General features: G+C 45.3%; 1 protein-coding gene and 1 long non-coding RNA gene across 3 annotated transcripts; one reads left to right on the plus strand and one right to left on the minus strand.

The window, feature by feature from the left end:
* Positions 1-1379: 1379 nt before the first annotated feature.
* Positions 1380-10043, plus strand: rasip1 (Ras interacting protein 1). Of its 2 annotated transcripts, none has more exons than XM_023815462.2 (16): positions 1380-1737; positions 2645-2825; positions 3053-3504; positions 3990-4250; positions 4371-4612; positions 4707-4856; positions 5229-5433; positions 5546-5844; positions 6413-6574; positions 6826-6866; positions 7233-7387; positions 7816-7928; positions 8076-8367; positions 8797-8960; positions 9177-9318; positions 9409-10043. In XM_023815462.2, exons 2-16 carry the CDS (start codon positions 2704-2706, stop codon positions 9585-9587), a joined length of 2979 nt encoding a protein of 992 aa, XP_023671230.1. In that variant the 5' UTR covers positions 1380-1737; positions 2645-2703; the 3' UTR covers positions 9588-10043. The 2 variants fall into 2 exon arrangements, with proteins under 2 accessions (XP_023671230.1, XP_023671228.1); XM_023815460.2 differs by having other exon boundaries at positions 1381-1737; positions 2704-2825.
* A 4552-nt stretch (positions 10044-14595) lies between these two features.
* On the minus strand, positions 14596-16730 carry LOC111845785 (uncharacterized). The gene is made up of 3 exons (XR_002838727.1): positions 16681-16730; positions 14990-15066; positions 14596-14904 (listed from the first exon to the last, which is right to left on the minus strand). It is a non-coding gene; the product is annotated as an uncharacterized lncRNA (long non-coding RNA).
* Positions 16731-18328: the final 1598 nt, after the last annotated feature.

Genomic DNA, 18328 nt, shown 5'->3' on the forward strand with positions numbered 1-18328 from the left:
AAAACATACACTCCTGGTGGAGAAGTATTAAACAGTGACTAACAATGGCAATGTGAAGGCATTTTGTGTGGCCATTGTTTGAGACATGAGCCATTAAGAGCCCAAGACGACAGGCTGGGCTCACACTGTATGTTCCTGACTTCCTGTCAGAGATAACAGCCAACAGCAGATTCATGCAGCGTTTCACCATAAACAAACTCTCACCTGACATAACCTAGGTCTGCTCCAGCTTCCTGACATCAAGGACTTGTTCTCCTTCTTAGGGCTCTGAAAACAGGACACAAAGTAACTAGGAATTGTTTTTAAACAGTAAAATGCACTTAAAGAAATAAAGAAAATAATGTAATTCTTAATTTTATTGTTCTTGCCCATGTACTCTACCACATTCTTACTGTTTTTAAATCCTAAAACTGCAATTGTAACATCAGACGGTTGTCCTAAGTCTGATATTACTGAATACTTGCATTGGCCATTAAGTTTGCAGGAAAAGTACTTTCCAAATGATACCTGTTTTTTGTTAAAACAAAGGTGCTTGATTAACCTGAAAATATTTAGCTGCAAATCAGAGCTTTTACTTTCAGCATTTTTACAAATTCTATAGCAGTGATACACAAAAGGTGTGGAATTATCCACCCTTTTTCTATATACTTAACACCCAAACACATACACCGAGCAGTCAAACAAAACAAATGCCAAAATCCTTTCCTCTCTTTTCCTGTCCCCCACTTCCTGTCAAAGATAATGTCATGAGGTCACAGGTGTCTTTCTCTGTCTCATTTCCTGCCTCAAACAATAATCCTTATGAAAACTTCCAAGAAGAAGTAGGCCATCAAATAAAATACATCTTAACAATTAAAAGTAAAATATATCTTAAAAATTCTATAAAAATATGTTACTATATTCATGTTATCACAACATAAGAGTTCATCCCTTTTTACAAAGTGTTTTGTAACCAAAAAGAAAATTGTCTGATAAGCTACGCTGGCCACAGGATCTTTTTGCTGCACTGTTTTCCTCTCTCTAGTAATATTCTGGACAGGCCGGCTGGTCACCAACCTTAGCATTGTGTTCCCCTTCTCTTTCCCCTGTTAGTTTCAATTAAAATCGGGGAGCATTAGCAAATGTCTTCCCTAGCCCCCCCACTACTGCCTCCACCACTTAACTGCCTGCATTTAATCCTTTAATTCCCCACAGTCCATCTGTATACGCTGTACTGAATTGGGTCCTTCTGAAGTTTGGATTCCAAGGCTTGTGTGAATGGCTAGCAGGTCTAGTCAGTCAGTGGTCCTGCTCTACACCTCCCCGCACTTCCCTCTCCCTCTCTCAGGATATAGGTGTTGTCCAGCTAAAAGGAAGGAAATTCTGTCACTTAGAACAATGGGCCCAATTCTCTATCTATAGACGAAGAGGGAGAGAAAGGGAGCGTGAGAGTAAGCCAGAGTCAGACGGCAGAAACCCACAGATGAAAAGGCAAACAAAAAAAAACAACAAAATCTCCTATTAAAAAGGTATATATGGGCTCAGAACGGAAGGCATAAGGGAAGGAGTGAGGGTGGGTGTCACAGGGCAGTCCCTTTTGAAGATGGAAAGAAAAGCTAAGATTTCGGAATAAATTGTCCTTTTTGGCAAAGACAAAAACGATTGCTAGACGCGCCGGGAGAACACGTTTTAGGAGTTGGCACTGATCACCCATATCAACGCCATCCCTGAGTGGTGGAGCGTAATACATCTTCATAGGTAAGCTGAAATATTAAAGCTCTAATTTCACATGTCATCTGTTATCCTGTAGAGAACTGACAGCTGTTGATGGACTGTTAGTGTAACTTATATTTGGTAATCGCTAATTATCCACTTACTGATTAAGGTTCATATTTTGGCCCTAGGGCAATCTTCTTGAAATGCTAAAACATTTTTTCCCACTGCAATTACTTTCGAGAGTTGTGCAATTTCTATCTGGAACCAGATATCAGTATTAATACCATGAAATAAAATACTTATGACTACTGAAATATAATAAAAATGAAAAGAACTTACCAGTCTAGTACAGATGTAACTGTCTGGCAGCCTAGAACCTAAAGAATCTTCTCTACTTGTTACATTTGGCGTCCATTTTGTCACTCCCTGACAACTTGTATTTGATGATTAAAGCACAGTGAATCCCAAAAGGCTTGAGCTGAGCCAAGCACAACATATAAAATAGAATTATTTTTGAAAATTGATGAAAAAAAGACATGCAAATGTGTATATGAGATATACCCTATTTCAGTTGGTAATCATCAGATAGATAGTTGACTGAGCGATTTCACATCAGGGCAATAAGCAGAGGAAGACTTTTTGAAGGCTTGCGGTTTGCCTTTGTAATTTATCTGTTGGGATGTGAAGATGTATCCTTTGGCTGAAAAAATGTTGTGTGTGCGTGTGTGACTGTGTGTGTGTATGTGTTTGAGTGTTTCTGTTAGGAAAAGAGAGCCTTATTACTGATCAATGTGTAAACGTCTAGCTTCTCAGAGGCATCAGATGTCAAAGATGCTAAATCCCTCCTGGCTCACCAGGGCGGGTCTCCTGCAAGAAGAGTTTGATAATATGAAAAAGCTTCAGAAGCAGGTCATTGTATAAGAAAGCGATTCTGTTTCGCACGTTACAGACAGGGTTCTCCTGATAACGGCTGAGCCTACGTGACTCTGCTCTCCTTGACTCTCTCAGATGGAGGAGTCAAGCAGCCCCCTCTTCAGAAAACTCCATTTCCCTGTCGGCTTGTGGATCAACTCACCACGCAAACACTTTGCAAAACTGGGGGCCAGGTGGCCCAGCGCAGTCTCTGTCAAGTCAGTGTAAATGCCCCTTTCCTCTGTTACTGTCTCCTTCAATCTGATTTGTGGTGATAACATACTTTTGTTTGGTTTACAGACTTTTCCCTATTTCTAAATGACTGGTATTAGTTTTATATCAGCCCATCATTCTTTGGTTTTTATTTAAATCAAAGTGTTTTTGCTGACAGCATGATCCACTCATGTCTGTTTTGATGTATTTTGTCAAATTGATCTTTTCCTAGATCCACCACCAGCTCAGATGCTGTCTCCATCCATGAGGCCATGTCTGCTCCAAATGCCTCCTCCCTGTCTGCCTCCACCCCCTCCCTGGCCCCGCCCTCACCCTCACCGACTCCAGCCTTTCTCCGCCCTCGGCCAGCACAACCTCAATCTCGTGCTAAACGTCTGTCCCACCTTTTCCTGAGAGGGCGGTCCAACAGCGACCGGGACCGAGCGGTCGGGGACAGGGAGAGGGAGCTGTGGGCACACTCAGCCGCACCGTCCTCTCACCACTACCTACCCCCAGCGCCGTCCTCAGCACCAGGACTCATCAAGTTGTACGGGGATGCCCTTTCCAGCGGAGCCAATTACAGAAGTCTTCTGGCCCATGTCCACTCTACAGCCAGGCAGCTGATTGCACAGGTCATCACACGCTACACTGAGCGGGAAAAGGAGGGAGACACAGAGGATGGAGGTCAGCATAACACCATCTTGTTAAGAGGATGTCTCCTTTTCATCTTGGGATAAGGGGTACATGGTTAGGAGTGTATATGCACTGCATCTAGAGGGCCATTCTGGGCCCCTGATAAAATGTTACCTTGGGGCCCTCTGCCTCCCTTATATTATACAATTTTACATACTGAAGGGCCCCTGTAAAGTGTTTGGCCCCCTGAATCTATCAGGATATCCATCCCCCTCTGGCACCCCTGCCCATGACTGCATATCGTATTGGGCACCCAACCCAGACCAATCCAATTATGCTCCACATATCTTGTTTGAATGGAGCTAACATTCCTCCCCCCTGTACGGTGCCACTTCTGCAACTGACACATAGATTGTGTGGTTCCTCTTGTTATCACGCGGCAATGGGTAATCTGTACTTCATGTTTCTGAGAGGGATCAGAGTTGGTCTTTTGTCACGTTGGCGTCCTCACCCATCCTCCTTCCATTTCCTCTCAGCAACCTCTAAACACAGCCCTGAAGATTTCCTTCTGTGTGATGTCATCGGGAAACCCATCCAGCAGCCAGACGGGGCCGTCCATTGGCAGACAGAATGCAGGAGGGGCGTGGCCCCCTGGGAGTGTCCCTTGCTTCTGATCGATATGTGGAGGCCGAAGGACGGATTTGAGCGTCGGTTCGAGATCCAGAAGAAGGAGGACTACGAGAGGGAAGAAATGGAGAAAGTGAGGGAACGGGAGAGAGAAGGAGATAGCTGTGGAGGTAGGGGTATTCCCAAGATGCACAAGGAATAGTGATTGGAATCCCATGGGAACCCCCTTGTTCGTAATGCCAGTTCCCATTAGCACAACTCATGGGTCCAATCCCATGTCCTCCTCACAGGGGTGCGATGGAGGCGGAGCCGCATGGCATCAGGTGGGGAGGCCGAGCAGAGTGAGCGTGGACACCGGGGGAGAAACACGGAGCTGAGGAGGAGCATCAGTGACATGAACCTGAGCCTGAGGCGTCGCCATGGAAACCATGCCAGCAAGGACCCCCGGCAAGCAGGCGGTGCTGCCGGTGGCGGTGGTGGCATTCACGACAGGAAGAATATTATGAGCATGATAGCGACAGACTCTGGGGAGGTGTGGAAAATAGAAATAGAAGATAATGGAAAGGAGAAGGTGTGCGTAGCAGAGTGGGGTATTACACTTATGCTGCTGTTATGTTGTGTTGTAGGCTGGGAGTGAAGGGAGCAGACAAGCCCAGGAAACAGAGGAAGAAAAGAACACTACATCCTGTGACCTGGAAGTGATGTCACAGAGCCTGATTCTTCCACCAACAGACTGCCCTTACTTCCTGTTGCTGCAGGGCTATGACCAGAGCAAGGCTAGACTTGCATTAAATATTTCTGTTTTAACTTAAGCACATTATGTCATGCCTGCATCTCGCTTATCATTGCATGCCATCGTTTTCATCACCTAGAGGAAATGTTTCCAACCAAGATAGTTCAGTTGAGATAATCTTGTTCAGAATAGCTCTGCAGCATCACAATAGCGCGATGGATGATGCATGAAAAGACAAGGCGTAAAAACACTCACAAGTTTACATCATACCCTGATATAAAATGACCTCACACAGACTTCAGTGTTGATTTGCTGCAGAATAACACGGGTGGCAGCAATGCATTCTGTGTAAGTTAAGATTGTATCATAGCCTCGTCTTTCAGACCGTAATGGATTCTTTCTTTCATTTGTTCAGGACTTTGTGCTGTATATCATGTCTGGCCACATGCATGTATTTGGCCGGAAACCAGCACCCCGGGAAAGAGAGAAGGAGAGAGAGCTGGAGAAGAAGGGTTCAAGGCTCCTGAAAGTGGACACCTTTCTGTCTGGCCCGGACCTACTGCCCCGCCACCTGCTGGTCAGGCGAGATTCAGCTGTCCCAGGCCACTCTCCAAAGCAAGGTAGCCGTGCCAAAAGGTCACCATGTCCTCCTGGAGTGGAGGAGAAGTCACAACATCTGCCGAAGAGTGAGTGCAGAAGCAAACGTCAGCCTGCCTTCCTCCTGTCTTTCAGCTCTCGTTCGCCCATATAGGGGCGCGATGGTCACTCACAATGGGGTCACTCTATACCGGGAGGCCGAGCTGAAGCCGGGAGACTTGCTTGGATTGGGTGGCCATTTCCTTTTCCTGTACCGCGACCCGCGTGTGGTCCCAGCCCCTCCACTTGCCTTCCCCCGGCATTGGCAGTCTGAGGGCCCCCCCCTCTGCTGCCCAGCAGGCCTGGTGGACAGACAGGAAGCTCTCCGCCAGTACCTGAGCTCCACGGACGCTGTACTGAAGTTCGACCCCAGATATGCCGATACCCTCTTACAGGTCAGTGGAGGGTTAAGATCTGCACACAGTGATAAACTGTGGGATTTTTCTACGATTCACTTTGCTTAATTGTTTAACTGGATTACAGAATAATGGGGAAAAACCTTAGGCAGATCACTGAATTCCTCTATGTATTGACAGCTTTCAAGTTGTAAGAGAATCTGTGTGTCCTGGTTCCAAAAAATGCTAGACGGTGGGAATTAAGAAAACAAGATGAAACAGGATCAGAATCGCAGAGAACCAGCCAAATCATTTTGCAGGTCATAGCGGCGTTTGAAGTCAAGCAGACCCAGAATATAGCACTGTCCCAAGTGACCTCTGCCCTGTGCACTACTGTAGACTACAGCATCAAGCTGGAGTGTATCAAGTATCAAGCAGCCTAACCAGATTACAAAATAAAAGACGTGAGAATCCTGCAGAAAAAATATGAATTCGGCAAAGTTGTTTAATTTACTCTTTGTCCCTCGGGCTGAAGCAGGCAGCAACGTGTTGCACGCCGCCAGCTTTTTATTCATTTGCCAGTTTTTCTGCGTGTAAAAAAATACGACCTTCTCCCACCTTTCTGCAGGAAATCATCTCCAAGAACTGTTTACCCGACTCAGGGGGCGGAGCCCTCGCACCCGCATATCTCCTGTCAGTGATGATTGATTATGCTTCCAAGGACTTGGATCCTGCCCTGATTCCACAACTTATGCTGAAAGCGGCCAATCAGATCAAGGGGATTGTCTGGGTGGGTCTGCCAGACACAGTTTTAACCGTATAAATGTACATTGTGGTATTTAAGCACTTATACGAACAAGATCCCAATTAAAATAGGTCTAAGACAAGTCCGGATTAACTGCAGATTACAATCAAATGTAATAAATTAAATGAAGGCACTCATTTGTTACATGAATTGAGGAATTCATAAATCACTTGACAATCTTGAATTTTTGGTCTCTATTATGGAGAATCAACTAATATCTCTGACCTTTTTTTCAGGATAAAGTTAAAGAATTTGGAGATCAGCATCCAACACAGAAGTATGGTCTCACATTTGCAATTTGCTAATAGAATTATCTTCTATATACTCCTGTATTTTGTAGCACAGACGCATGTTTTTTTTTTGTTATGTTAATTAATTGACTGCAGAGTGACAATTTATTGCCATAATCCTCACATTTTTATGCTTGATGGTGACTTTCTCTTTCCTATATTTTATTAGTGTATTGTCTATAGTAACTGATGCAGTTCAGTTGATTACACATGCAAGCTGTAATGCAATACAAGGGAAAACAAAATAGATTTTAAATTATTCAAAAATTATTTTTAATGAAAATTTTTATTATATTTTAACACTAAGGCAGGTAGAGTTATGGTGTCCTTCTAAATTGTGAATCTACATCCAGTTCCACAGATCAAGGAGTTGAAGCAACCATAGAAAGTATAGAGAAGGTGTCTTCTGACCTTCGACCTTTGATGTTCTGGATGTCCAATGCCACAGAGCTTCTAAACTTCTTCCAGGTCAAAGTTGAGGCAATGGAGAAAGAATGGGAATTTGAGGGTGAGAAGGAGAAAACTTGCTTTGTTATTTTTTTATATTCCCTTTTGAGTTACACACTTTAAACATGTACCGTATCTCTACTTCAATCTGTACAGGTCAAAGAAAAATATTGAAATTCTTTGTAACATCTTCAGCCTCTGTAAAACACTAACCCTAATACAGGCTGTTGTGTAGCTCAGTGGCTTATGGTTCTGTGCCCATGCCAAAAAGCTTGTGGGTTCAAATCCCATGGTTGGCGGAGTAATCATATCCTGATTGCACCCTTCAGCATGGGCAGACACTATTCTGCTTCTCAGATCCTCATTGTGTCCTCACTCCAGCCAATTTAAACGTAGTGCTAGAGGACATTTCTTGAACATTGAGACTAAATATCAAACGTAGTAGGGTTCAGTTCTGACAGGGCATATTGTCATTTTCATGCGTCTCAGCTCCAGGTGATCCCATCATATCAGCTGACATGGACACCTGCTCAGAGGCCCTGGCTCTGCTTGATGATGTCATCATGCATACCTTCCAGCAGTGTGTGTACCACCTGACTAAAGTGAGTGGGCACGCATAGACCTACAGAGGCTGCTCTCCATATGGCTAACGACATCTCATTGACCCAGGGTGTGAATGCTGTGAGAACGCGAAAGCTTGAGGACTCGGTGCTCAACATCTTATGTCAGTTTCTCTCTTTTCTTACCAGACCCTCTACTCCTTCCTTCCGGCACTCCTCGACACCAATCCTTTTTCCAGCGAGGAGAAAGACAAAAGCAAGGAGGGGACGAAGGCGCAAAGTGCGAGGGGGGGGAGTGGAGGAGAGCCAGAGGACGATGTATCCACACTTCCTCCAACTGTCGCTGGCTTGGTGGAGGTTTATCGACGCTCTCTGATGCTCTCCCGGGACGCAAGCCTCTCGCCTCCCCTGACATCCCAGACGTTCGGCTACCTCTTTTTCTTCACCAACACCTCCCTGCTCAACACTCTGCTGGAGAGAGGTGAGAGAAAACTAAACAGCCAATGGAAACTGTGCTTACATCAATATGCCCATAAAACTCGAGAAGCTCTCACCTTGCATGGCAGCCTTCGCCACCGGTGTATGAATGTGTGTGTGGATGGGTGAATGTGAGGCATGTATTGTAAAGCGCTTTGAGTACTCATAGGAGTACAAAAGCGCTATATCATTGCAGTCCATTTACCATTTAAAAACATTTCAATTCTGGTTTAACACATGTTGCTGTTTGGAGGTGCGGGACAAGTCAGAGTTTTGCTCCCAAACTGCCCGCAGAAGGTCAGGGTCAAGTTATATTATTTGTGACATTTTTGGGGTCAATGAAGAGGATGTCCTAAATTATTCCCATGGGTAATCGATGTTTCATGCCTGTGCAGGACGAATAAGACATAAAGTGTTTTATCCTCTTTCACAGATGGCCTGTTCTCTTGGTCGCGGGCAGTTCAGATCCGCACAAACCTGGACCTGGTTTTAGACTGGCTTCAGGGCGTAGGACTCGGAGACATTGCTTCAGAGTTTCTGAAGAAGCTTTCAGTCACAGTTAACTTCCTGTGCATTCCAAAGACCCGACTCATCCAGGTAAGCACATGTCTACCTAGCCCACATTCTCGGGGGGGGACTGGAGTAAAGCCCTTACCTAAATATGATGAATGGACGTCCTTAAAAACATACATACTGGGGCCATTTCTGCCATCAATCCCTATTCCTTTCTATCCTTCCTATCATAAATAGGATGACGTCCAGCCCAATTATTTAGTCTCCCGTGGTCATTTTTAACATCTCTCCCTCCTGTAGTCTTCCTGGTCCAGCCTACAGGAAGACCATGCTTTACTAAGTCCAGCTCAACTTCATCATTTGCTGACACATTATAAGTTAGGACCTGCTCGAGCCCCACCTTCCTCCTGGACCCCACCCCCTGGAACAGAACTTGGTGGAGGTAAGGGCTCCTGTTTGTTTTATTGTTTACAAGGCACATCTTGCATTTTTAATTCACTCTCATCCCATTCTCTTATCCTGAAACATTCAGATATTTTTGAAAGCTTCTTGGATCACCCTCCGCTCATTTTGCCAAACGAGACCCCCCGGCTTGACCTCACGCAGCCAATTCCAAGCCCTGAGCTGCAACAGGAAATAACACGACTGCGCAGTTTCCTGTGGGGGCTCGACCAGGACGAGCTGCCAGCCAATCAGAGGACGAGGCTTTGAAACAATGAATTCACAGTCTGGGGAATGTCACCCATTTAAGTAATTATGGAACTGGAAAAGACAAATTGCAAAATCAGTTTTGTGGTTGGTACTGTTACTGATATCAACATGTAGATGCAAAAATAAGTGTTTGAGGCTCCAGAAAATGTGTTAATGCCAATAAATTATATACAGGAAGTTTTAACATTTTTATCTGTAAAAAGTATATTAATTCTCTGTTACCAAATCCTAATTAACAATATTGAGGAATATTAAGCCAGAAACTAGCTAAGCCAGCTAAACTGACATGCAGATTGAAGCAATACAGTAATATAGACACTGGTGTTTAAAATTCTGTCAGCAATATATTTTTCTGTAATTAATTTTTGCATCATGATATACTTTCATAAAATAAATATACCCCATCAAGAATATATAATCTGTGCTATATACTGAAATAAAATGCATACAGATTGTGTTTGTGGTGTAGGATGTGTAAGCACAGGAACACAAGAACCGAAACAGGCATTATGCAGACCATCCATGCGAGAAATATATTGCCCAAGTATCCTTATGATCACCAGTAGCTTCAAAAAACAAACTGAAAAAGACTACTGTTTTCATAATAGTCCACTAGATGGTGCAGACATAACACTTTAGCAAGTCATGGTCTAAGAAGGGTCAAATCCAGAAGAAAACTATACATTTTTTTAACCATGAACTCATCAAAACATATTTTTCCCCAAAAATTTATAAGCTGTATCTTTTAAGCACCCATATTCTAGCTGATAAAATGTGTTGGAAGGTTTGATGTGAAATAATAATTTCTTTCTTTATTTAACTTTTCACAGCATAAATATTCTGCCTTGCTTTGTATACAATACATTCAAACGATATAATGACCTTTTTTTCCCCTGACAAACAGTATTATCAGTGCCTTTATGTATTGGTAAAGTTTGTGTGCAGGTTTCTCCTGCTATGATTTATTGTCCAAGAGGATTGACAAATAAAGCAGACACAAACAGTGTTTATACTTTAGAAACCTTGTTTATCTGAGGCTACCGTAATTTCCAAAACTCTGACGTCAAGCTAAGGTCTGGCTTTTGACTATGTTTTTTCCTTGTGTTTTTGGCTGAATTCCAGAAGTTTCCCTCTCTTCCGGTCAATCTCTTGTGAGCCTCCTTTACAGCAAAGGCACACGGTCTTGTGAGAATCAATTACATCATCATCACGAGCTCCTCAAACCACCTCAGACTTCCGCCCACTCACGACCACCACCGAACTCAAAAGAGATGCATGCAATTTGGGAGAATTGGTGTTAGCCTATTCGAAAATTTCCATAATAGCACACAATTATCATCTCTGATGTTCTTAATACCTTAAGTAGATAGGATGTTTAGAAACATTAATCAGAAAGTGATGTTTGGAAAGTTTCTTGAGTGAGTTCTATTAAAAATCCTTTGACCTTTCCAGTAATTGTAATTTATCACAAGTCATGTGATACTTTCCAGCTGTTTTTTTTTTTTTTTTTTGGATAAGGGTGGCAGTCTAATGAATATGAAACAGCAAGAAATACAGGCGGCCAAGCAGGATGGCAGTGGTGCTTAGGACAAGTCCGAGTACCGGACAGCATCCCGTCAGGGAGCTGCTTCCTCTTGCCCTCCCTACTGCTGTCTCTCTCCAGGTGCACATTGCCACACCTGTTGTGGGGCCTCTCTGTAATTAGGACTGCGCCATCATTACAGGGGGAAGTCCAAAAGCTGGGGTCAGAGAAGGGAAGTTTTGCGCAGAGAAAAAAAACAATAGGTGGCAATTGTTCTCTTTTTCCCTTGTTTCTTCTCCATGTTTAAAGTAATGAAAGATTCTTCCCGTCTTCAAAGGGAACGAGTTTCCTACAAAAACAGCTGACTCAGAAGGTTAAGAAATGGCAAGAGGGAGAGAGGGAGGGAAACAGAGAGAGAGAATGAAGCGGGATGGCAGATTACTGTACCGGATACACGTGGGGCACAAATGGGGAGGTGTCCCCAGGAAGCGGCCCCAAGTTCTTGGTGGCTGGCCGGCCTTCTGTCCGTGCGTGTCACAGCTGACATCACTGAGCCAGGAAGTGTCTCACATCCAACTTCAGGGAGATGTGAGCAGTCACGAGCTTCCAGCTATCAGGTTTATTTGAGGATAATCCTGGTCGCATGGGGGGGGGGGTTAATGCTGGGCTGCGTCCCGCCATGCCTCGGCCAGTTAGAAGAGAGATCAAGTCAACAAACAACGTCCTTCTCTAGGATGCTTCACTTTCTCCCCATCCACGGGATTACGTAGTGAAGACATTATTTATGAAAGGGCCCCGTGATGTCATCTGTGCCAGTCTGAGGCTTGCTACTGTTAGCAGGGGTTAGTGCAGCAAACTTCCATGCCCCCCCACCCTTCCCTGGGGGGTGGGGGGAGGTCATTTCCTGTCTACACCCGCCGTGTTTGGAGGGCTCAGTAACTATGCTGAGTTTGGTGGTCCTCCTAAAATGCCTCTGCCTTTTTTTTTTCGCCCGCACTCAGGAGTAGCGGGGAGGTGCCTTGTTCCGACAGGCCTAGCCTCTGTTGGAAGCTTGTTCCATTTTGCGTCATCGTGTTGACTGAGTGGACCCCACACTGAAACAGCAGTGCAGTGCCGCGAGGCTGCACAATACCACTCTTTATTTTTGGCTGTAATCTGATGGGTCTGTTTATGTTATGTAGCCTTGCTTTCATGTCGTTTAAATGCCTTTGGGCTTTTCCTTTGAGGGGCTTCCCCTGCCAGGTCAAAGGTCATTTAATTGGTATTAATAGAAAAAAAAAGTAATATCTACAAGCTAATTCACACTAAACAAATTATTTTCCCCCACATTCGTTTTTGGAATGCCTTAAGTATTACTGGTCAGATATTTTGCGAGCAGGACAGATTAGCCAGGACCCCATTACCACAGCTGTGTCACCTAGCATGCATGTTCGCCATCTACTACTGCCAGTATGTCTCTTGTTTTGTAGTCCTTCGGCAACATCCATAGGTCGTCATCATATACGTCCCGCAGGCAAAACGGGTGCTTCTTAGTCGAGGAAATAGAGCCGTTGGCTCACCTTCTCACTTGAAACAGACAGAGAGAAAGAAATGTACAGCTGTGGTCTCCATTTAAAAAAAAAAGGCTTCTATATAAACATAACCACCAAAACAAGCTACAGTAGTTAATAATAATCATCGCTAGTAAGAATTAAACCTCACTTTCATTTTATGAAAGGCAAAGTTCTGTAAAAAAAAATAAATAAGAAAACCATGACAGGCATTGACAGGAATTTTATCATGTGTTTCCCAAAAAGCAAATGCAAACATGCTTCGAAATGTTCTAAGAAATTGTGCGTCTTTTCTTGGGAACCAAAAGGATTGTCTTCACGACTAGCCGGAGCTGGCAAGGAGACGTCTGAATTCCCGGGCTGACTTCCGGCTCATTGAGCGGTTGTCTCACTAATGCTTTTAAGAATGTAGGAACAACGTACTTCAGTGCTATCTATGACAATAATAAACAAACTGAATAAAATGAAATCTAAAAAATTGAAAAAAAGCTTTTAGGATAATTGCCTGAGTCAACTGGAAACCAGTAGAATGAGGTCATGATTACTCTCAGGAAGGACTATGCCTTCAAACCCACGAGAGCATTATACCTACTTCATGTTTTCAACCACCAAATTCCTGCCCACAGAAATTCGTCCGTTTTCAATATCCACTTATCCTATTAGGACTGCAGTAATCTGGAGCTTATCCCAGGAAGCCCAGACGACCCAAAGAAAACCCACGCAAAGACAAGGGGCCATGCACACACACACACACACACCGCATGCACACACCACACACATGGTGGTAAGGGGAGGGAGCCCAGGCATAAAATCTCACAATTCTTGAGTACTGAAGCAATGCGATACCCATTGCAGAAATTGGTATGGATGTCTTCAGTTGAAGAATATTGCGCCCCTTTTGAAAGACTTCTACAATATTGGAAGGCAAGTTTAGGGTGACATAAAATGTGATGTAATGAAGGGATACAGGGGACTTCCACAGGAGACAGTAATCTGATCTCTGACCAGGCTTCTGACACTTTAAAAGCTTAATTTCTTAACAACACAGCAGAGGATCTGTGCTGAAAGTTTCAAGAGACTGTGGCTTGTTTTTGATCTTTTCCTATATATTGTGTATTTCCTCTATTCCCCAATTCCTACCTCTTTGGGTCACCTTCCTGTCCTCTTGCTCACCCTCCAAGCTCCACCTCTCCAAATCCAATGCCCCCCTCCCCCCGCTTTGTGTGCCTGTTTTGTTGTTCTCCAGGGAAATTCCGTCTATCTCTGACTCGTTCATTCCCCGCATTCATTGCATTCCTGCCGTGCAAAGAAAGGGACAGAAGCATTTGAGGGGGTGTTAATGGGGGGCATATGGAACATTATCTCTGGCCTCAGTGAAAAGTGCTGCATCACTAAGAGTTAAGGAAGCACTGCATACACTGCAGTAAACAGTTAAACACGAGAGTGCTGGGTAATATCCTTCGGTGAGTGAGGCTGGTTTGGGGAGTAAAGGTGACATTGGGGTGGTGGTTAGTAACTGGGGGAAAGCTCCTCTACCCTCAAAAAGACAGACTCAGGTCCTTCCTGTCTATCCTTCCTATCATAAGGATGACGACATCCAGCCCAATTATTTAGTCTCCTGTGGTCCTTTTTAACATCTCCCCCTCCTGTAGTCTTTCTGCTCCAGCCTACAGGAAAACCATGCATTGCTAAGTCCAGTGGAAAGTCGGGGTTACTATCGCCCTGAATAGTGCTGATTGCCCCCTGCTGATGCATGGGGGATTCCCCATGGACCGTCACATCACAATACATACAGAGAGCGTAGAACTATACTGATTTAACACAGTACAGTAATGAAGTACTGCAGATAATTACTGCCTATACATACCGGCACAGAGACTTAACACAGCAAAGGGCTGACTTAACATCATCATGTTTGTCTGAAGGAGGAAGAAAACAGAAACATAGGATAAAAAATATTACTTTTGAGATACACAGTTTGCATTGCTGTGGTCAGCTGTGTCGGCTTCATTGTCCTGGCTTCATATCTGGCCCCGTCTCCGACTTTCTGCTGCTTTACTCATGTTCCGCCTTGGGTTTTCCTTGGGATATTCTGGCTTCCCACGATCTAAGGCCATGCTGTCTGGTGTCTCCAAATTGCCCTTGGCTGGGTGTGGTTCCTGAGATGGCCTGACGTCTGGTCCAGGGTGTGGTCCTGCCTTCTGTCCAGGCTCTGCTGGGAGACTCTCTGGGTCACGCAAAGCTACTAAGCATAAAGCGGTTTTGGGAAAGTGAGTGTTTGGTGTATGAGTGCAAACAGTCCACAGCTGAAACTCCTATATGCTACGTACCAAACATTTTCCTGCATTTAGCCTTCTTATTGCGAGGACTGTAGCCCGTGACAACCAAGTCCGTTCTCAGCTCACCCCTTTTTGATGAAATCACAGAGATGCAAAGAGTGGAGAAAGTAAACTGCTATGCCAAACAGTCAGTGGTCAGCACTGTCCCCTCAGTACTGCAGGGTTCTGGGTTCAAATTCTGTCCCTGCTCTGTGTGTGCCCTTCTCATTGTCTCCCCATGTACTCTGATCTCTTCCCACTGTCCAAAGACATGCAGTTAAGCTAACTGGGGGTTCCCAAAGGCCAAGGGGGTATTCCCCTGTGTGGGATAAGCTCCAGGTTCATAGTGACCCTGTACAGATAAGAAATTGGTTGGGACGCAACATTTGGGGGGGTTGGATAAAGACTAGTAAACACCCAGGCCTTCAAGAGTAGAGTCTGTGACCCTGCTGGCACTGTCATTCATTGATAAGACGGTGTAATATTAGGCTACAACATGCAAGGTCAACCATTTTGGCCTCTTTTACAGGAATATAAAGAACACTGAAGCCTGCATCATATCACACCAAATCTCAGCTTACGAACATCTATCCGTCCAATCTATCGATATGGAAAATGTTACCTGACCAACATTAAATGTTATTAAGGATATCTGTTTAGCCAGGAATGTCTCAGGGCCTGATTTTAATGAAAATAAACGAGAACATACTGTTAAACTAATGAATGTACATTTGTTTGGAGGGGCTAAAGAGCATTTTAGGGTGGCTAAAGCCCCCCAGAGATGCCCTCGTGTGTTTAGCTAACACAACAGGAATCAGGCAATATAAATGACAGAGGTCACATGATTTAAAACGGCACCGGGAAATTGCTCGTCGGGAAAGCCATTGAGGCGATGCAGCCTCGCATTTTGTCACATTTGTGCAGTTAGTCAGTGGGGCAGACGAGGACGTCACTACATTCCTTCCCTCTTTGTCCGCGGAGCCCTCTCATATTCTTTACACAGGGGCCCACGTGCGTGTGCGTGTGTGTGAGGGTCAGCACGCTTCCTCCCCGGCTAACCGGGTGGGGGAAAAGTGAAAGGGGCTGCCAGACAGTCTGTGAGAGGCTCAGTGGGCACGACACCCGAAGCATAGAAAGCGGGGGAATGCTCAGGAATACCTCCCGGGGTAGCATTTTGGCAAGAGGAGGAATGTGCTAAAAATAGCCCCCCCCCCCCCAACACTTCCCCGCCCACGGCTGTCATCCACAAAGCGTCCCGGGTGATGTCCTGCACAGGCCCGCTGATAAAACTGAAGGAGCCAGCTGACATTTGGTTTGTTTGCGTGGTTGAGCAAGTGCGGCAGCTGTACGGCGTCAAGCCGCCTGCGGGCACCGGATACTTCGCCTAGAGCTCCTATACCAGGGGGAGGAAAGAAGGGATGGAGAGAGGGATGCAGACAGGAAACATACAGTGACAAGGGAGGAAAGAATGTTTAGAGCGGCTGAGAAGAGGAGAGAGACAGGGAGCGGGCAAGACGTAGGGAGAGGGAGAGAGAAAGTTGTAGTGTACGGAGAGGGGCTGAACTCAGCAGTGCAGCACGTTAGCAGCAAAGAGTGAGGGAGGCATAAATGGAAAGTGTTTGCACAGTAAAAAGTTCCTTGTTACTCGCTTGGCTGTCCCCCAACCCCCCCCCCCCCCCCCTTCACCCCTCCTCGACTCTGACCTGTTGCTTCAGCGTCTTCATTGAAAGATTTCCTCACTCAGAGATGCAGGATGAGCTGGAAAGGGAGGTCAGGACAGAGCGAGGAACGTGAGGAGGGGCTGGGGGGGGGAATGTTGGACAGACACTCATTTATAAACATCCCGATATTCATGCAGCTTCCTGATAAAATATGCCTCATAAGCCTAGTTTCAGTTGCATGCTGTCATGTAAAACTCTCCACGTGTCACCAAATGAAAACATGCCCCAGAATCAGAGCCAGGCCTGATGCTGTCATACAGGGAAATAAAGACGTCAGTCATGCTAGCGATGAGAAGGGCCGAGGGTCAGGTGACCATTTCGGGGAGCTTCTGGGAGCACTGGGCTCCGGTTGGTAATGGAGGTCTGCTGGATCATACAGGATACACCCTGGAACGGGAACAAAAAGACAGGCTAGTACTGATTACTGACTGTGAGAAAGGGAGAGTGAAAGACGTCATTTCATTGCTCAATGGCTTTTCTTCTCTGTGTCACTATTATTTTTTCTCCGCCCCCCCAAAACCATTAAAACACTCACTTGCTCTCTGACGTCGAAAGGGGCTGGGGGGTAGGGGGTGACAAGATTTAGAGCAATGGGTTCCCATTCTGCTGACCCTCACGCAGCTGGGAAGCGGGTTGTGTAGGTCAGGCCCTGTTGAGTGGCGTTTCATGGAAAAAAAAGTCCCTGTTAACACTTAACGGCTCCGCTTCCTTGCGGCTCTTTGAACAAAGCTGCCTGTGCTTAATCTGCGGCGCAGCGGAATTCCGACTTAACGATGAGGAAACGTTAAAATGACAGCTGCATGTAATTTATAACTGCTAACATAAGTCCTTCGCTAGAGCAGCGTCTACATTTCCCGTGTTGCGTCACATCAGGTTAAATGTCTGGAGATACACTGAACACCGAGGCGTTGGACATGGAGACACTTGTAGGCACAGGGTGCCCGTCCAGGAAGCACTACCTTCACTAGCGCTGCTCTTCTGTCCTGGTGAAACTTTCAATTTACAACTGAAAAATCACGAGTGAAAACGATATTTAAGGTTCACCACAATATCTTTAAAAGACATCAACTTAACCTATAATGGAGTGTTTATGGCTCATTACACTTATACTGCTCCAGACTGAATACTTGACTGCCTCTAGTAACCCTGGGTGATTAAGCTCACATCCCATCATTATATCAGTCGCGCAAATGTAGCGGTAAGATTTACATTACGATTTTCGTTCATCCGAACAGCGTAAACTTTCTGTCGTTGCTTGGGGAAAGCAACCAACTGACAGCCTCAGACAAGTCCAGAACCAGTGGTTTGGTCAATCAAAGGTTTCCCGAGACAGTGATTTATTTGAGGATGGACACATGCAGCCGTCATCCGTAAGCTGGGGAGAAGTGAGCCGATGTGTTGAGCAGGATATGAAAGTGGCACGCAGGTGTGCATTCTGGCATGACATCGCAGCACCCATGACGGGTGGTAGGGGGCGCTAGTGTCAGCGTGCTGACACGAGTATGAGCAGCTACTACTGTACAAGGGACCACCGGCAGCTGCACTTAGAAGGGCAGACAGAAAGAGGGAGAGTGACTAAGTTCACTTATGTTCACTCTTTCTTTTATTCTTTCCCAGCTGTGCCTTCAAA

This window comes from Paramormyrops kingsleyae, chromosome 9 (assembly GCF_048594095.1).
Source record: "Paramormyrops kingsleyae isolate MSU_618 chromosome 9, PKINGS_0.4, whole genome shotgun sequence".
Lineage (NCBI taxonomy): Eukaryota > Metazoa > Chordata > Actinopteri > Osteoglossiformes > Mormyridae > Paramormyrops > Paramormyrops kingsleyae.

Excerpts from the sequence above, each read along its gene's own strand:
- rasip1 (XM_023815462.2), top strand. The coding sequence starts at position 2,704 with ATGGAGGAGTCAAGCAGCCCCCTCTTCAGAAAACTCCATTTCCCTGTC. Across the intron at positions 5,434-5,545 it reads AGGCCACTCTCCAAAGCAAG|CTCTCGTTCGCCCATATAGG; the intron begins GTAGCCGTGCCA and ends CCTGTCTTTCAG. Across the intron at positions 5,845-6,412 it reads ATGCCGATACCCTCTTACAG|GAAATCATCTCCAAGAACTG; the intron begins GTCAGTGGAGGG and ends ACCTTTCTGCAG.